Source organism: Sclerotinia sclerotiorum, genomic scaffold, assembly GCF_000146945.2.
Source record: "Sclerotinia sclerotiorum 1980 UF-70 scaffold_17 genomic scaffold, whole genome shotgun sequence".
In the NCBI taxonomy this organism is placed as follows: Eukaryota; Fungi; Ascomycota; class Leotiomycetes; order Helotiales; family Sclerotiniaceae; genus Sclerotinia; species Sclerotinia sclerotiorum.
This window is the reverse complement of record NW_001820819.1, coordinates 908,685-927,044: the sequence shown is the minus strand read 5'-3', so window position 1 is coordinate 927,044 and position 18,360 is coordinate 908,685. Positions and strand designations below refer to the sequence as shown.

The 18,360-nt window shown below is 41.2% G+C and overlaps 10 protein-coding genes across 10 annotated transcripts; 6 read left to right on the top strand and 4 right to left on the bottom strand.

Moving 5' to 3' along the window:
* Nucleotides 1-410: 410 nt before the first annotated feature.
* SS1G_11290 (hypothetical protein) lies at nt 411-1,417 on the bottom strand (the record flags this gene model as incomplete). Its single annotated transcript, XM_001587998.1, has 3 exons — nt 411-468; nt 543-1,160; nt 1,314-1,417. 3 exons carry the CDS (start codon nt 1,415-1,417, stop codon nt 411-413), a joined length of 780 nt encoding a protein of 259 aa, XP_001588048.1.
* Nucleotides 1,418-1,897: 480 nt separating this feature from the next.
* Nucleotides 1,898-2,613, bottom strand: SS1G_11289 (predicted protein; the record flags this gene model as incomplete). Its single annotated transcript, XM_001587997.1, has 2 exons — nt 1,898-2,137; nt 2,428-2,613. 2 exons carry the CDS (start codon nt 2,611-2,613, stop codon nt 1,898-1,900), a joined length of 426 nt encoding a protein of 141 aa, XP_001588047.1.
* An 80-nt stretch (nt 2,614-2,693) lies between these two features.
* SS1G_11288 (predicted protein) lies at nt 2,694-2,804 on the bottom strand (the record flags this gene model as incomplete). The annotated part of the gene is made up of 1 exon (XM_001587996.1): nt 2,694-2,804. One exon carries the CDS (start codon nt 2,802-2,804, stop codon nt 2,694-2,696), a length of 111 nt encoding a protein of 36 aa, XP_001588046.1.
* A 1,344-nt stretch (nt 2,805-4,148) lies between these two features.
* Nucleotides 4,149-4,680, top strand: SS1G_11287 (predicted protein; the record flags this gene model as incomplete). The annotated part of the gene is made up of 3 exons (XM_001587995.1): nt 4,149-4,235; nt 4,528-4,590; nt 4,648-4,680. 3 exons carry the CDS (start codon nt 4,149-4,151, stop codon nt 4,678-4,680), a joined length of 183 nt encoding a protein of 60 aa, XP_001588045.1.
* A 2,860-nt stretch (nt 4,681-7,540) lies between these two features.
* SS1G_11286 (predicted protein) lies at nt 7,541-7,887 on the top strand (the record flags this gene model as incomplete). Its single annotated transcript, XM_001587994.1, has 2 exons — nt 7,541-7,737; nt 7,770-7,887. The coding sequence occupies 2 exons, from the start codon at nt 7,541-7,543 to the stop codon at nt 7,885-7,887; spliced, it is 315 nt and encodes a 104-aa protein (XP_001588044.1).
* A 415-nt stretch (nt 7,888-8,302) lies between these two features.
* Nucleotides 8,303-9,405, top strand: SS1G_11285 (hypothetical protein; the record flags this gene model as incomplete). Its single annotated transcript, XM_001587993.1, has 4 exons — nt 8,303-8,483; nt 8,555-9,015; nt 9,106-9,163; nt 9,281-9,405. The coding sequence occupies 4 exons, from the start codon at nt 8,303-8,305 to the stop codon at nt 9,403-9,405; spliced, it is 825 nt and encodes a 274-aa protein (XP_001588043.1).
* A 1,607-nt stretch (nt 9,406-11,012) lies between these two features.
* Nucleotides 11,013-12,715, bottom strand: SS1G_11284 (hypothetical protein; the record flags this gene model as incomplete). The annotated part of the gene is made up of 3 exons (XM_001587992.1): nt 11,013-11,187; nt 11,245-12,527; nt 12,581-12,715. The coding sequence occupies 3 exons, from the start codon at nt 12,713-12,715 to the stop codon at nt 11,013-11,015; spliced, it is 1,593 nt and encodes a 530-aa protein (XP_001588042.1).
* A 449-nt stretch (nt 12,716-13,164) lies between these two features.
* On the top strand, nt 13,165-15,835 carry SS1G_11283 (hypothetical protein; the record flags this gene model as incomplete). The annotated part of the gene is made up of 6 exons (XM_001587991.1): nt 13,165-13,167; nt 13,255-13,282; nt 13,540-13,967; nt 14,017-14,155; nt 14,208-15,682; nt 15,776-15,835. The coding sequence occupies 6 exons, from the start codon at nt 13,165-13,167 to the stop codon at nt 15,833-15,835; spliced, it is 2,133 nt and encodes a 710-aa protein (XP_001588041.1).
* Nucleotides 15,836-16,595: 760 nt separating this feature from the next.
* On the top strand, nt 16,596-16,767 carry SS1G_11282 (predicted protein; the record flags this gene model as incomplete). The annotated part of the gene is made up of 2 exons (XM_001587990.1): nt 16,596-16,690; nt 16,743-16,767. The coding sequence occupies 2 exons, from the start codon at nt 16,596-16,598 to the stop codon at nt 16,765-16,767; spliced, it is 120 nt and encodes a 39-aa protein (XP_001588040.1).
* A 705-nt stretch (nt 16,768-17,472) lies between these two features.
* On the top strand, nt 17,473-18,020 carry SS1G_11281 (hypothetical protein; the record flags this gene model as incomplete). The annotated part of the gene is made up of 2 exons (XM_001587989.1): nt 17,473-17,766; nt 17,826-18,020. The coding sequence occupies 2 exons, from the start codon at nt 17,473-17,475 to the stop codon at nt 18,018-18,020; spliced, it is 489 nt and encodes a 162-aa protein (XP_001588039.1).
* Nucleotides 18,021-18,360: the final 340 nt, after the last annotated feature.

Below are 18,360 nucleotides of genomic sequence, written 5' to 3'. Positions count from 1 at the left end.
AATCTACGGACCGTTGGCTAGACTTCACATTACTCAGATATAGAGAAGGACATCTGATGGTAATGCAGAAAAAAAAAATCTCCACTTTATTACAAGCTGTAGCGATGTCTATCTGTCTTAATGATTGTCTGTATGCTATTCATCTTCCTAACTCCATGCACCTAACTGTCCAAAACATATACTGCATTCATTGCATCACAAATCCCTTCTTTGATATCATATCCAAAGTAAAACTCCTTCTCTTTCTAAACGCCAACTCTTAAACCGTAAAACTCCTTGTTTGCCTTCGCTGTTCATTTAGTCGTCCATTCATCTATCTATTTCTTCATCAATCCTGAGCTCAGCACTTGAGCACATGTGTATCGTATGTTCGAACATAATCTAACAGAGCTACCATCATGATTCATTGCTCAATATGTCGAGGTCCTTCTAACATCTCCAGGTTGACCCGGTGTGTAGATTGTTGTTCTGTTTAATGTTAGTAACTCCACATTAGAATTTGCATCCTACTTCACTCCGCAAAGGGAAAGCAAAGTACTTACGCCCTACTGGCAAACTCCATATCCGAACAATCGCCTGATCTCATAGTCCTCACCCTATCCAAGCTATCCTCATTTCTCTCCCTCATCAGCTGATCTTCAGGAGCCCAAGTAATCCACCTCGCAGCCCAACTCCCCGTCTTCTCCTCATCCTTTGCATTCTCCTCTGCATCCTCATTTTCCTCACTACTGCCTTTTTCAACATCTGTATCATCCTCACTCTCAATGCTGCTTTTTCGGCAGATCCAGCTCTTTCCGATATGTCTGAAGATATATCCCAGTGCCGCAAAAACCAACACCGGGGTCCCTAAAGCCACGGCCCAACTTGGCGTCTGTACATTTCCAAGTACGATCCAAAATTGGAGCATTACCCCCAAAATAGCGATGAGAGAACCGACTTGGAGGATTGACCAGAATCCCCAGTAGAGCTGGATGAGGTCTTCACCATCACAGTATTCGATGTTGAATGCTGCGAATACTTCGAGAACAACACAGATTAGGGCGAGGATGAAACAGAGGGATGCTATGGAGAGGTAGTGAAGGCGACGGCGACGTAGACGGCGGGTTTGCCGAGGAGTGCTGGAGCCCGCTTTGGAAAATTCCGCCGTTAAGTTGTTAGATCTGGGTTGTATTAGGACAGAAAGACTTTAGAGGTGGAAAAAAACGTGAGGGACATGTGGGGAGGGAGAGTCTGAGTAGATGATGGTGTCCCAGGATGCTTACTTGTGATGTTGAATAGACGAGATGCACATCAATACGAGAACAAAGACAAACAGAAACCAGTAAAGGATGTTTGCCTCAGTCAATGTAAGGTGCTGGAAGAACCGAGCATAGTGAGCACAACGAACTGGATCTTTGAGGGTGAATTTTCCTGTCATCTTGACACCGAAAGGATGAAAGGAGAAGATGCTGAATATCGAAGGATGCTACTGGTATAGAATGAACAAAGATAGGCCGATAATGACCAAGCTTCGAGGGAAAATGCTAGTCTCGGAAGTAGTTATATCAACAAGAGAATGGGCAAGAAGATGAATAAGGAATTGGTCGAGAAAAAGGTCACTTGTTGATTCTTGTTTTTAGATAAGGTACAAGTCTATGGACAAACATGAATGGGGAACACCTCAACCGATTTAAAGGGGCGCCTCAACTTATGTGGAAGGACGAGTAAGGCATCAAAGTGGATGTCGTGATACAATATACACTTTAACTTCCTGCCCAGGCTTACACTGAAAAATAATGCTTAGTAGTCTCGGTACTCGCAATCAACCCCAACCTTATTCTTAGAAACATCCAAAAGTTTGTGGAAAAATGGTAGCAAAGGGGAATAGTGACTAGGTTTCGACGCCTTGGCTTTGCTATCAGGGTAAGAACTTTAGTGTATCAGCACCTGGAGAGCCGCAGATATGGGATTCTTGGCAGAGATCTTCGTAGATATTGCATGGTAAACCATACATGAGAAGGCTCAGCCGGGTTGCTGCTGCTGCATGTGTATGTTTTGATACTTTTAAGTGGCCAAGAGAGGCGAAGTAATGCCAAGTGAAATAGAGTTCAGTCGGGAAATGGAATTCCCACTGGTAGTTTCTGACAAAATTAAGAGACTATTCGTGGTATTGCCTTTTCAAACGTCATTTATGAGACCCTAGTTTTGAATCGTTTTGACGTTCGGTCGTTTGACGTTGGGTCCTTTTGGTATTGATCGTCATGGCCGAGGTCAATCCACCAGTGATCCTGATAACGACCGATTGATCGGTATTCAATAAAAAATTTAATGCTTAGTAGAATCGACTATTCCTGACGCGTCATCCACTAGGATTGCTACAGCAAGTGTTGCTTTGCTTACTGCAATGCAAAGTAAGACAGTACAGTGTTGCAGGTATCACGACATTACCTTGGTCAAAGGCTCGACCTTTCCCGTTGCACATCCAGCGACTGACTGTGTACCATCAATACAAAGCAAAATGACAATTGTGGTCATATAACTATTTACCAATTCATCTGGCTGCTGCCCAAAGTGGGTTTGTATGCTTGGTGTATTGATACCACAAATTCCAAGACCCCCAAGTCGCCAAGTCATGATAGTATGGTTTATCCAGAGACAATTGACCTCATGAGTCTTGAAACATGAGATGGAATCCAATGTCAATAGATAAGGATTTACATGCCGTGCTCGCAATTCCCCTTGGCGGAAAGCGATGACAAAGTACAATCTGGAGATGCGGCGGTGAGATTTCGGACAACGACGCCCATATCATGAATCGTAACCATCTTGGCAGCGACGGGAGCATCCGGACATTGAAGAAGACGGATAATCGTGATCACTGGCAACCTGAAATGCTTGGAATTCTTGTTTAAGATTGTGTGGCCTTTAAACGATTGTGCTAAGAATAATAATTAAGACATAGGCATGTCCCACTCCGTGTGGTCGACAGAGGTTCAGTACCGTCGAAGCTTTGAAGGAACAGGAAGGTTCATTGGCGCCGGTGAGGATAGCAGCCAGGAACCAATTATTGAGAGTTGAGGGAAGATCTTATAATTGCTTGGAAAGAAAAAATTTATTTTGAGGGGTGGATGTTTTTGGCTGCCGGTAACCTTAAGGTTACATAATCTTACATGGCATGGATTGAGGAACACGTACATCCGCTTTCGGACGTTACACAAAACTTGACTCAACCCAACATACCAACAGAACCAAAGAATGAATATCAGTACAGGTACAAAATACAACGGTTTGATTGATTCACAGAATTTCGAGTGGAATTTTTGTGGATACCACAAGAACTTCTTGCTGCCCCCAAAACCCCAGACCCCCATACTTCAGAACCCCAAAAACCCAAACCGCCCCTTACCGACGCTCTACTTGGCGGCTTGCCAAGGTGGAGCTGAAATGTCACACAGAAATTTGAAGCATTTCCAAGTCTGTACAAGTTTATGCTTGTGTCGCTCTCTAGGCTTTCTCCACAGCCGCGGGTATCTACTATCTGGTAGTCTACTTCCGTTGGAGTATTTCAAGCCCTTATCATTGAGGTAAACTTAATCTCTTCTCAGTTCAGGTCGAGTCCTTCCTGACGAGAGACAGTTCCGTTTGTACGATATTGGCATAACTTTATCAAATCTTAGAGGGAGTCTGATTGGTACGGCTGACATGAAGTTATTAAACCGTGTATCGGATTCGGGTCTGCTTCTACCATTGGCAAATTTCCCTCGACGTCAGCTTTCTTATTTTGCTAATTAAAGGCATACTATTCGATTCCTTCGATATATGCATGCAAAGCATCGGCAATGACACACATTTTCTATTCGTTCGATGACAATAAAGATTTAGAATTCTTCAAATCTCGCGGAGAATATTATCAAAACTTTGGGCTACAATACATCACCTGAAGACGATATCAAGCCTCTTTCAAGGTTTTTCGTTCCTCCTCGATACATATCCAGTACTCAAATATGTAAAGAAAAAAACTTGTACTTTTGTTTTAGTTTTGTTTAAGTGCTATCTGCATGATATGTACGGTATTTGATTGGAGTATGACTTGCCAATGCATGTAAACTCAAGGATTGTTGTCTGTCAATCTTGCTTCAAAAATCTGCTGTGTAACGAAGTCCTTACCAATGCCCTTTTCTTATCCACCATATACCGCCGAGGTTGCTCAACATTTGTCGCAGAGCAGTCGCAGAATGGATCCTTTGTGGATTTATGTATGCAGTGGGTCTCTTCTTTTACTCCTGAATGCCGATTGCGAATTTGTTCATATTGCATCATAATTTAGTTCCAACTCACAATCCACAAGAGAATCTCACGGGAGATATCGGGATATCATTAACCCGCTATGGGAAACTTTTCACATCATGAGCCTACAGAGATTTACGGGAGGTCAATATCACATGCCCCAGAACTACCATCTTGGCTTACTATCCTTCAGTCCTTTCAACTAGTATGTCTTTCAGAAGCCAAGAAAGTTTCCAACTCTTAGACGCTGATATAGTGTAGCTTGTGGGTTTCGTCATTGTCATCTTGACAGCTTTTGCTTCCACCAAATTTCCACTGGTTTTTGTAAGTTTGACCGCGTCAAGTGAGGTACTCACAGTACTGACTATTCCTCCTATCTAGTTTCCTGGTTATAGTGAGATAAAGCATATGTAAAACGCTGCAATCTAGCAGGTGTAAGGTATAGGTTGGTTCTCGTTTATATGGGCGGTTCTTTGCTCAGTTTATGTATGTGACCTGACACTCCACTGAGGAAAGATTAGCAACTCATATCTTACTCAGATATTCATAACACCTCGGTCACTTTCTAAGTTTTACAACTACTGGATTCATTTGTTTTTCTTTAACTCTAAACTCCAAAATTACTGGACCAAACTGATCAGCGTACACCAAGGCTCTATAGATAACCCTTATCATTTTTCACCTTATCAGCTTGCGCTTCTAGTTTCTGATATTCCTTTTTGGGATGCTGTTGATAACAAATCTTGGGCAACAAGCTTGACAAAACCTTAATGTCGTCAGCCCGTGCATCGAAAGCCGCAGTCGTACTTTCAATCATCCAATTTTTGACATTGGTTGGATCCATGGGCTTCCTTGTTATACTAATAATTTCCTCTACATTCTATTCAATTGTGTACCAACTCCTGCTTCTAGCCCGTGCCTTTCACAACCGCGCAGCTTGCAGCACCACATCTGCTCATGCTCGAAAAATTCGTAATTCTCGTCTTTGCCATCACTACAGGACCTCTCCGACTAATCATTCTCCCGGTGCCCCTAAAACTCTTTCAAGCTCCGCCATGCCATTATCTCCCCCTACTAACTTTCCCCGCCAAGAGAGGCCAATAACTCTACCGGTTCTACGTCAACGCCCTGAGATTGGCGACACGTATAGAATGAGAGAAACATATGAAAGGAATGTTCCAACACAAAACCGTCACAGAAATGGAGATGAAAGAATGCGGGTTCGTGGTCATGCTGAGACAATAGGATTGGAGAGGTCCGAAGAGGAATGATGAGATTAGAACTGATTTCTGGCCGGCTTTTATTTGAGCTGATAAGAATATGATAGATGTTTTTAGGTCTATCAAGCTGTTTAAATCTAGATGGACTGCTTCAGTGTTTTACATACACCTGTATTATTACTCAATGAGTGGCTTTTCTGTCGAATATTAGCGGAATTGGAGTAAACAAAAAGCTTGAGCTTTTATTATGAGATTGGCGGGAAGAGGTAATTGTCGGATTTTGCATCTGTTTTAGTATTTTTCCTCGCTCTAATATTTTAAAAGAAGTAGGTCGAGATACATACATCCCGATAGCACATTGTGAAGAGGAAATGGAGAAAATAACTGATTAGATTATATTATAATATATCATTAAAAAAGTAAAATAGGTTTTATAGTGGATTTGAAATAGAAACAATGTATATTTAAAAATATATATAAAAAATTGATTATTCTGGAAAAAAAGTAACAAAGCATCTCTTCTATATCTAGTTACTAGAATTGTGTAATTAATCAGTGTGACCAAAAGGGTGTTTATAGACCAGCAATTGTGTTTAACTTAGAATCTACAGGTGAAGAGCACCTGTAGATGGGGATAGCTACTCTATATATACACAAATGAATGGCCTAGCCGCAATGGCTAGGCAAAAAGAAGTCATATTTATTCCTCCAATGATCTTACTTTACCGATAACCATTGATACCTAGTACTTGTCCGGATCTGATCCTCAGGTCACCTAAATCGCATACTAATCCCGAGTAATCGTATCATGTGTGGAAATGGTTAATGTACCTGAGGTTTCTTATATAATAAGGGTGGGAGGAAAGCAGGGATTTCCGTCACAATCAGCTGGAAAAACCTCTATGTATATGGCCCAAAATTCCAACTTTCTTACAATATTAGATAGATACTTTAAATTTTTAAATTAATTGCACTGGTTCTAAAATCATGAGAGTTCTCTCATGCCTATAAATTGAAAGATTACAGGGCTTTAGGTGTTCTGATGGAGCCCCTTTTCTGTGACCCAAGTAGCGAACATTGATTGATTCATGATTCGTTTCCTAATCTCGCCCAGTATTCACCAGTAAAATCGGAAGAATCTTCTTTTGAATTTGGTAACTACCTATTCCCTCTTGCAACAGTAAGGCACTTTTCATTATTAACACTGTTAATCTTCAGCACACCCAGCCATAAAGTACCACCAATTATATCTGTTGGTCAAGCGACAAAAATCTCCCAGAACATCTCAACATCGCAACTCGGATAAAAATGGAAGCGAATCTCCGACCCTCACAACCACACGTGAAAAAACATCATCGCCCCTGTAGCCCACTAGCGTCAAAAGCCAACGAGTAATTCAATCGAATATAAAAAAACATCTTCCCTCTTGTGGATATCTCGTTCTTTCTTCAATAATCAATTATTCGACTCGAGAAATGTCCTCGAAGTTGACCCGAAAAGTTTGTGGTTTTTCTCTGGTTTTTACATCACTTTTCTTGAGTGTGAGAGAGAAGAAAATGAAGATGAAGAGGCTGGGCCCACTAGTTTTGTTGTGCGATTGGTTCAAGTGTTATCCAATTAAAGCATAATGAACTGTGTTGGCCTTCTACTCTAGGTTTGAGATGGGAATGGAAGGGATTGATGGGTGGATGGAGGTTGGTGAATGATTAAGGAGTTACAGCAGAATGAAGGTATTCCGTAGTCGGAATCAATCCATTACTGGATCCTTGATCGATGAAGATGAGATGCATTTTTCATTACGAATTGGTATTCATCGTCGGATGCACGCTCTACTGAATTTGTTATTCTTTTGAGTTGATCGTACTGGTCGTCAACCAATTCACGTCTCTATCTTCAGTCATCGTTCATCACCACATCAAGAATTCATTTATGATGATGTAGATACATTTCTATCATACCAATTACTCTCATCTGTTCTTCATATTCTCGTATCTTTTGCTATCCAGTTTGAGTTGTGTAACTTTTGATGAGGGCATTACCTTTTTCCAATTAACATGAGACCAATAGATAACAATCTAGTGGATCCACAACACTCTTGGAAACCCCGCTTAACCATCAACATCACCAATAAGGATTCTCCGTTTCAAAAATCTTATCAGGCGGTGACGGTCGACAAAGACGAGAATATTGGATTGCATGATCTTCTACTCGGCTTTAGGAAATGTTATGAGGGTGTTTTCGCATACGAGTTGTTAGTATCTATTTTGAACGAATCAAGGAAAGGAGACCAGGTACACGATTGGAATCAAGGATACGATTCATTGAGGATTCAAATGAGGAAAGCGGTCACAAACTTTATCACTATGTGTGGGGTCAAACGCGTGTGCGCCTGCGCAGATGAATGAGGATGTTGGGGATGGAATGTCTCAAACCAACATGAAATAAAGGAGAAATCGAACGGAATGATTAGGAAAAGGAAGGAATCTACCAGCTGGATGTTATTTTGGGAAAGATCCGGGGACTAGTTTCATCAATACATATTGTATCCGGGGTGGTTTAATGATAAGCTCACATCATTTCAACAACTTTCTAGATATTTGCACGGCTAACTGCGGCCAATCCGATGCCGGTCTGTCTTTCAGGGTTATTATCTAGCAAAGGTATTTAATCTACACATCGCCGGAATTTACTAGTTTTCTCAAACTTTTCTACAAGAATTACTTCTGATTTCTACTATTTTCTACTGTTTTCAACGTTTACCACCACTTTTGACTTTTTGCATCTATACATCTTCAATCCATCGCGAATCCGCAAAAATGGCATCAAATAGCATGAAAAACACAGCAATCCGTACTCTCCGTACAAAATTATCGTCAACCAAACCTACATTCTCACCCATTCTCGCAAATCGTGGTATTACCGGCACAACCAGAAAATCAACCTCTTTTGAATCAACCACTTCTAGTCAACAACCAAGTACCCCTTTCTTACCACGAGGTATTTTTGACTATTTATTTATTTATTGATGATGTGAAATTTGAACTAAAGCTAAATGACCTCCTATTTAGATTTCGTAGGCAAATTTCCCGTCTCATTCTTCAAACCAACAATCTCAGCCAGCACATCCTCTTTCGATACACTAGTCAACTCCCTCACGCATTCTCTCACCACAACCTCCTCTCCGCATCTTCCAACTCTCACCTCTTTACTTAACAATTATAATACCTCATCAGATATCACAGGCTGGCAAAAATACGCGCACGCAAATCCAAATAAACAATACACGAGAAATTTGGTAGCAGAAGTAGAGGGTATATTTAATTTGTTGTTGTTGGTTTGGACTCCTGGAAAAGAAAGTAAAGTTCATGATCATGCTGCGAGTCATTGTTTGATGAAGATTATAAAAGGGAGTTTGAAGGAGACAAGATGGGTTACTCCCGTTGATGGGGTGAGGAGGGATGGTGAGGAAATGGAGGTTGAGGGGGTGAGGGAATATAGGAATGGAAAGGTGGCTTATATGTGTGATGATGTATGTTTTCCTCTTTCTTTGCTTTTATCTCCTATATTCGTCGTTCGAATGGGAAGACGGAAAGGGAATCACATGACTGACTGCGTATAGTTGGGTCTTCACTCTATCGCCAACCCTAGCGCAACTGAATATGCTATTTCTCTACACTGTAAGTTCTTCTATTACCATCAACCTTTACTTCACCACACCCTACCTCTTCCCACCTCTCCCCGTATCACATCCGTCCCCACAGTCCCTCCCCACCTCATAACTAACAAGGAAATAGTATACACACCCCCCAACGCCGCAATGCACGGCTGCCACATTTTCGATCCATCAACAGGTATTAAAACTCACGTTAGACCTGGCGCTTATGATTCTGTGAAGGGAGTTATTGATCCTCTTGCTTAGATGCACTTTAGAGATTTAAAGATTGTGGAGGAGAGATGCACAGAGATGAGAGATACCCTTTATGATTTACCTCTTTTTTTTTTTTTTTTTTTTTCAGTTTTGAGTTGCGGGTTGCGGGTTGCGGGTTTCTTCTTTGTTCAAATAGCAAGCGTAGGGTGCGGATGAAAATCCTAAGCGGATATTCATATGGTGATGTGGTCACTATTAGTGGCTATACACACGACGTTGGAGTTTACTTTACTGGAGTTTAGTTTCTACTTTTCAATACAAATCTATTAAATTTTACAATTATTTCCCGCCACGGTACTCAAAGGTCCATGATAAAACCCAATGATATAAAAATCTGAACTAGCACTTTCTGAATTTCCAATTCTCGAGATATTTAGTACATATTGAGATATTAATTACATTTCCATTGTCGCATATCGATATACTTTGACATTTAATTTAACTTCATCACTACAGCAGTTATTGATCAAAATCAAACAAGACCCTTTTCTCCGCCAAAGATCTAGTCCATATACTTGGTATACATCTCCCATCCCTCAACATGCGGATATTATCCTCAGCATCATGATGAATTGAGCCTCTGATATCAAATCTCTTATACTCTTACATATATCTGATGAGCAACTTGTCTTCTTCATACGTGGCAAGATCTTTTAGCGGGAAAAGTTGATGTATTGAAAGATTTAATAGTAATATAAATATATTTTCAACTAGTAAACTGCAATCACGCTTTCAGCAGGATTTATCTGCCAAAGGAACGCAATTTGTTTAAGCTTTCAATAATGCCTTTTCTGCTAGGGTTATATTATTTTTATATCATAGGCGTATATCCATCCATCCATGAATGAGAAATTCTTTCCCCTCAACATGTGCTGGATCATAAGGGGATTGAAGTGCACATGAGTAAGCATTCCATTATATCACGTCCGACTTCTTCAATCTTGTTTTTAGTATTGAGATTTTTTTTTTTTTTTTTTTTTTTTTTTGATTGACATAATGTCATAATATCATGAACAATAACCCATATCCTCTCCACGCCAGTATAAATTAAGCGAATAAACGACGTTAATATCCACGAGCATTTAGAATGAACTTAAACTACCAATCCACCGAACCATCAATCTCTTAAGTTCCCACACGGCTTGTAATTTTACAAGTAGTTATCAGTGTAGAAAAGGAGCCCAGAATGTGTATGTATCAAACATGCAATGGTAGAACAGTATGTGTACTCTTATCATCTCATCAGTGAACCAAGGCATACACAGCTGTTGGTTTGTAGCCAGATTGGGTAGTTGTGCATATTGAAGGCAAGGCATTACGTATATCCTATTATTTATAAACTCGGCTGTACAAAAGCTTGCCAAGCTTCGATTTCAGGGGTACACCCCCATTGGCTCATGAAAAATCAAAGATATTCATAAAAGGATCTACGTAGTCAAGAAATGATTACTTGTGGGATGATATACAATTCATTATCGAATCGAGAGCTTTTAATCTATCTTTAACCATAGTCAACCTAAACACCTACGCTGCAAAACAACCAAAACCATAACTATATTCTCGTGACATCATTATAGAACTCATCAATGTCATTACCGCTATGGTCGCTGATCAACAACTTGAAATTCTAGCCCTTCTGCCTCAAATACATGGCCAGGTCGAAGTGCATCAGTGTAGATATTTCTTTCCTCATGCGGATGGAAAAGTCCAGTCTGTTTACAATTCAAAACAGCTGGCATCCCTGGAGGGTCAGTTAAACGGAAGACCCCCCATCTATCTACTGTCAGTACATACCCTAATCAACCGGAAAATAGAGAAACAGTTACTTACGAAGGAGTTTTACTCGGTGCGCAAACAATTGCAATACTTTCAGGCATCATGATTTGGTACCCACAATGTGTATGTAAATCTCGACTACTCATGAAACAGCTTTGTGTAGGATGAGTATGTATCCATCCTAGGACCATTAAATCTTCAGATGCGCAATAATCGAAAAAAGCACCCTCATTAGTTGTTTCACACGTATCGCTGGTACTCTTTTGTTCTGGGATAACGAGTCGAGAAATGAAGAGGGCATTAGATATCAACGTTCCGCATAACATTCCACAAGTTTCAAGGTTCGCTCGTGTATTTGAGGCTGCGCAGGCAAGGAATTCTCGTCGCAATGTAGGCGGAAGAAAAACTGTTCGAAGGGGTTTACCATTTTCAAGATATGCGGAGGGTCGAAAAGTGAATTTTGAAACTTCTCCGACCATTTCAGATGATGAGCTCTCACGCGTATGTGATGATTGTTTTTCAGGTATTGGTGGAGGTGTTTCATAACTTGATGGTTCAGACTCCTCTTCTTTAGGTGGTTTTGGAGGAAGATAATCGGAAGGTGGGTATGGTTTTGAGTCATCAACGATGAAAGGTTGAGACTTGGAAATCGACGGATATCGGTATTCGCTGCTACCATTCCTAATCGCTGTTTGCACATATCTTGCAGGTCGAGAAGAGGGTTTTAAAGATCTCCTCCTCAATCCATCTGGCAAAATATCATTTGAACCGTCCAACCTCCTCCTTGAAGCTTCCATGTTTCGGCGCATGTCATCATCCTCATCATTGCGACCAGATTTGGATAACGCTGCTTCCCAGTCATCCCACAGCCCCGCCGTACGTCTCTCCTGCTCTTCTTCTTCACTAACACCTGCTTGCCTTGTGGCACGCCGTACAGCATTTCTCCTTTTTATTTCTTTATGTGCCAACTTCACGGCCAGCTCCCCGTTCTCCGCAGCTGCTAAAGTAGTTGTATTTCCGGCAATCGCAGGATCGGAAGCAGCCAGATCTGCTCTAGATGATGGTCGCAATATATCACTCTCTCGTGCGGTATGAATTTCTTTCCTCCTTTCCAGCGCCCTCTGCCAGTTATTGTAGCGTGCATTTATCCCGGGCTTTAATTTCTCCAGTCTGTCTAAAACATCAGGGAGGGATTTCTGAGCTGCTCTTAAACCACTTCTAGTTTCTGGGTCTTTCGCGAATGGATGCTCCGGTAGCTTTTCTGCAACTAAAGCCGCATATCGCATGAACAAAAGGTAGGCTTGTTGATCGTTGTCTTCTGCTTGATAAATATGTGCCTGTAGAAGTCAGCATTCAAAACCACCCCGAAGTGATTGAGTATTTTACTGACCTCTCTTAAGAGTGTATCGGCTGTCCTTAACCAATATTTTAAGGCGATAGTAGGATTAAATTCAAAATCTGAGGCTTTGGCGGAGATCTCTTTGATGCTCATAGGCTTCGAGATCTGTAATGCTGACCCCGCCATGATGTGCAGATTGTATGAATGAAACGAATGAAAGCTTGGGCGCGTAATACAATTGGACAGTGAGAGTTTTTAAGTAAATGGTTATATGTTCAACACAATCATAGATGTGATGAATAGGTGAAAGAAACAGAGAGGAGTTAATAATAAGTTTTCATTTAATTCGGTTGCCTTGTCGGATGTTGTCGGTCTGCTTGTTATGTCTTATGATGAATTTCCCCATCAGATTACTCTTTGTTCCAGGGAGGTTTAGATCTCAAGGTGCCCAATGTAATCTGTGCAAGAGACCAAGGCGGTGAATGAAAAATACGGCAGATTTATGTTTAAAGAGATACGCCTACAGCCTCGCAGCCTTACAGCCTCTTGATCACACTCGCAAGCCACACACATAAGCCACACATGAGCCACTGGCAGGTCGTCAACCAATCAACTGTCATTCATCATCAGCCAACATGGTATCTTTTCATTCAGCCTTGCCCAACTTGACAAGAAACTTTTCGCTCCTCCATGCGCAAGGCTAATCATTTATTTTCATCTACTAGAGTAACGATCAACACTTTCACTACATTTGTATGTATATTATATAATTCTGAGACACTCTCTCAATTCACAAGTTTCTCAACTGTCATTATCTCATTGATCCTCAAGCTAATCAAAGACATTGATGTTTCGCATTTATTCACGATCGTGTAGATCCAATCTACTTAAATGTCCAGTCATTTTACAACATTCTCGTCTTCGACAAATTCATTGTTCATCAACTTTTAATCTACCTAAAATATCCAAGTCCTCAGATGTTTTAACGTCAACTGATCAGGATCCTCCAGCCAAGCGGACACGTCGGAAGACCGTTACTTCCAAAACTGTTGAAGAAACAGACGCATCTCCTGTGAAAGCAAAGAAAGCTGGGGGTAGGAAGTCTGTGACCTCGGAAGGTGTTGAAGGAGAAGATGAGTCGACCATAAAACCAGTGACTCGTAGGCGCAAAAAGCTTGCCAGTGACGAAAGCATTGAAGGGGAAGATGCTCCGGCAGCGAAGCCGGTGAAGCGCAGAAGTAAAAAGTCATCAACTGAAGAACCCGTGGAAGGAAAAGAGGAAACGGCAGCGAAACCGGTGAAGCGCAGAAGTAAAAAGCTCGCTGAACGAAGCCTTGAAGGAAAAGATGGAACCGCTGTTGAAACAGAAAATCTAAAACGAGGTCGGTCTGAACAGGCGAAGGATTTGGAGCCAGAATTTGAAGCGGAAGAAGAACCAGTAAGGAGAAGATGGATCTGCCTAAAAATAATCGCTGACTGATGAATAGGAAGATGATGTAGAGACAAATGTAGATGAGTTCATAAAAATCCCTACGGCCCTCAGAGCATACCTCTCAAAAGCTCACATGGCGGGTTCAGCTATGGGGGATAGAACACGTGTAAACATCCTCAACGAGGCACTGTGTGGTAAGTATCATTATTTTCAAGCTATTCATTCCCATTTACTAATCTAGTCTAGATGACATTATCGATCGTTTTGGCTCATCGCTTTTAAAACACACTGGCTGCGACATTATCGACATAAATCCAGGCTTAGGAATTTGGTCATCTAAAATCCACGACCTTCTTAAACCGCGAACACATCTCCTCATGGAACCTGATGCCAAGAAATACCTTCCCTACCTTCAACCACTCCTTGATGCAGAAGGTTCTACTTATCAGCACATACCGAAGTCTGGAACCGTCTGGGAACATCTCAGGCATGTTACCACTCCAGAATTTTTACCACACCAGGTAAAACTCTCACCAGATGATCCGAAGATCAACGAACCAAACAATACCCTTCTCGTGATTGCGAATCTTGCCCATTACCCCAGGAAAAAGTACCGCGGGTTTGAGTCCATGTCACAACTAGTAATGTATCAACTTCTTGCCGCAGCAAGATCGCATGCCTTATTCCATGAATATGGTCTCATACGTATGCTGATATGGATTCCTGATGTCGAGAAAACAACATGGTTAGTACGTCATATCGCACAGATGCGCAAAAATGCCGTGGAAGCCCAGATAACTACAAATTATATTCGAGAAATTGCGAGTTCAACTGTGGACAATCATCGATTTGTGAGAGACTCTGAGGCTGCATTGAATAATTCGATAGACGTCGTCCGTAACATGGATAGAATGGGCATAACAACTCCTGTACATAGGCAAGGGCCAATGGAAATAGCAGCCAGGCAGTCACTTGCTACAGGTGGGCATCAGGTTAAAAATGAAGATTTTGAACGTTTCAGAAGAGGTTGGATAGAGGAATTTGAGGATCTGCAAAGGCGATTGGACGAGGGAACACTGGTGAAATATGAGGAGGAGCCGGTTGAGAAGGTCAAAAAGTCCACGCCAGGAAAGGAGAAAAAAAACTACACCAAGGAATATGCACGTTATGTCTTTTTGAGATCAAAGAAACGAGTCATCAATGTTCATGGACTGCTGACGGAAGAACTTATCAATGACCACAACAACATCAACCAGCTCCATAGCAAAGTTATGAAAGAAGATTCGACCTTGGAGGACATAGAGAAGTCTAAGGATGAATTAAAGGCTATGATCAAGGCATATGAGGATAAAATTGCAAATCTTCCTTTAGCCGCCTTTAAGATCTATGCTGTCCGACTCGATGGTGCGCGCATTTGTACGGAATTCGAGAAGAGAGAGATGGAGCCGCTTAAAGTATATGCAAAAGAATTCAGACCGCAGTCAGAATTGTGCCTTTTGGACATTCAGCCACAAGCTCTTTGGCCTATCCTCCGTCAAAATTACCCTCAGAACTTTGATGTCTTCGAATACATAATTGGTACTGTATACGCACACCCTGCCGACACAGTCTATGAGTCTTTGGAAAACTTATGGCCTGGCGCGTTGGATTACATAGCAGACAAATGTCCTTCTTTAACCGACCCTGAGAAAGGAGGATCGTTTGACCTGAAACATTTGTCGGTGAGATGCCTGACGGCGGAAATGCTAAAGGAGATTATAGAGGCATGGATGAAATGGCCATTTCGCCCGAGTAGATTTGAACTAATGACTAAGAGTGGAAGTATGGTTCATGATGCAGACCATGTAGAGGATGATGTGCTGGAAGGCCCTTGAGTATACTTCTGCTCAGAATTCAATCAATCAATCAATACATCAATCTCTGGTCACAACTGTCTATTCGTTTTTCTTTGATGTCAAAGTGATGTAGCTGGATTTTGACTCATGTGGGATGCAGACATGATTACAATATTTGGCAAATCATACAGATTAGTTCAATCGAGCACAGGGAATTCGAGTCTGAGTTCCACAAGCTGAGTAATACCTCCACCTCTACTAATAAGTCACAGCAGCATTTCATTACAAGAAGTATATAAAAGCTCTAGAATCTCTGATCAAATATGGGATGATTCCATATATACAAGAAACAGAAGAGGAAAGATTGCCAGTATGCCTTTTTTTTCCTCCGTATTGGTATGTTAAAAATCTTCATGAGTTTATCAATTACTAATTTAGTACTCAGAAACTTCGCATTGTGCAACATCTACTTATTTCCTGTCCGTGACTTCATATCCCGGAAGACCTAGCTCGGAAGCTTTACCTGCCTAGAGTTTCTGATACTCTGCTCGACTAATTCCCAGTTTAGTAGTTTGAAGTTGATTTTGCTTGTTAGCTGACTGTCACAGTTATTTTGCGCATTAATATACCCAGCTTACGCTGATATGATTGACTGCTAGGTGCTTAAATCTTAGATATTCGTATGGCTGTAGTTAGTACATGCCAGGATAGATGTTCCCTCCTCTCCCTCAAATCTGGAAACTGTCGAAATTCTGCACTTTTACTACTCGGAATATAGCAAGCACAGCAGCACCTCATAATGCGTGTTATGGTAAAAGGACCAGCCTTTACATGGACCATAAACCGTCAACCATATATCAATTCTTTGATCACTGTTGAGAAAACCCAGGGATGGTAATTCGAGTAGTAATCATATACTATGAAATGCCTTATACCAATAATACAGCGTGATCTGCTTTAAATCATCTTAAGAGTAAAGATATACTTCCCTTTGCCTGTACTGAAAATACATTGGTATGAGAAGCTCCACCATGAAGAAATGGCGAAGTGCACGTGAGCAACAATAGAAAACCTCAAAAGCCACCACAACACTATGAACGAAAAGGCACTTCATTAAGTGCCGTTTTAAAAAGGACTTTCATATAAATTCAAGGTAACCAGTAGGTTTGACAAGGCTATCGCAAACATGTGTTTCTCTCGCTTGCAATCACGCCACAAGTCAGATGCTATGTGGAATGAGCGGGGTATTTATTTACCTACTCCTCCGTAGGTATGTAAAGTTATTCAATATATAACTACCATAAATCGAACTTTCGAAATCATCATATTCTTTATACCATAATTGTCATGGAATCCACCAAAAAATGGGCAGATGGCCCTTTCAAATTACTCTCAACTCCGAGAGCATCCTTAGAGGTATACATAGTATCCCCAAGACACGACAGCAATATCAAAAACTCACACAAAGACAGGGAAATCCCGAATCAGCAGCCTCTCGTAATGCATCCGAAATGGCCCTCGTCCACAACATCCTCCTGAGAGGTCTAAACAGTATTTATCTCCAAGCGACCAATGTGAAAGAAAGCTGCGATATTTCAGATTTTATGAAATTTTGCGATGCATGGTCTTCTAATCTTCATTCGCATCATGCAGCTGAGGAGACTGTATATTTCAAAATGCTCGATGAGCAAAGTTCGCGAGAAGGTGTTTTCATCGCCAATCATACCGAGCATGAGAAATTTCTTCCGGGCTTGTTCGCTTTCGATCTGTATGTTTCCGGGGTGAAAGATAATGCGAAGCCGTATGATGGGTTTAAATTGAGGGAATTGATTGATGCCTTTGGAACTGATCTTGAAAGTCATTTACACCATGAGATTGCAGTTTTGGAAGATCTGGAAAAGGATACATCGATTGATTGGGGGAAATGCGGTAAAGCAATGGCTCAATATTCTAAGAAACATGTAGATAGAGTATGATTTTTCTTTTTTTTTCTATCATCAGGATGTGAACTCAGCTGATATGAAACTAGGTGCGAGATGTCCCGTTCTTAATCACAAATTCTGATGTGACATACGAATCTGGCATTCATGGTCCGAGATTTCCACCATTTCCTTGGTTTGTGGGGTTGATCTTTCGCTGGTTTTATATTCCGAAGTTGAAGGGGGCATGGAGATTCTCAAGTTGTGATGATTATGGGATTCCGAAGGAACTTCCCTTTGCATGAACAGCTAGCTTGATGTAATTGTTCGAGAGCTGATGCGGATTGGGTGGAGTTTTGGATATGCGTTTGAATACTGGTTTGCAGATTGGCACGTTGGCGTTAAGGATGTTTTGGGTAAAATGACATTACTAATATTCCCCTTGACTAAGGAATTCTCATCTACTTAAACAAAGTTTGCAATCAACATTTTCTTCCAAGCCAGACATCATCTGTTGCCTTTATTCTCGATTGTTTCCTAAACAGTGTTGAAGTATCAACGAGCGGCTGACCACTTTAAGGCACCTCCAACATGCTCTTGATATGGATTGAATTAGATTTCTGGTATGAGCAACACTCGCAAGTG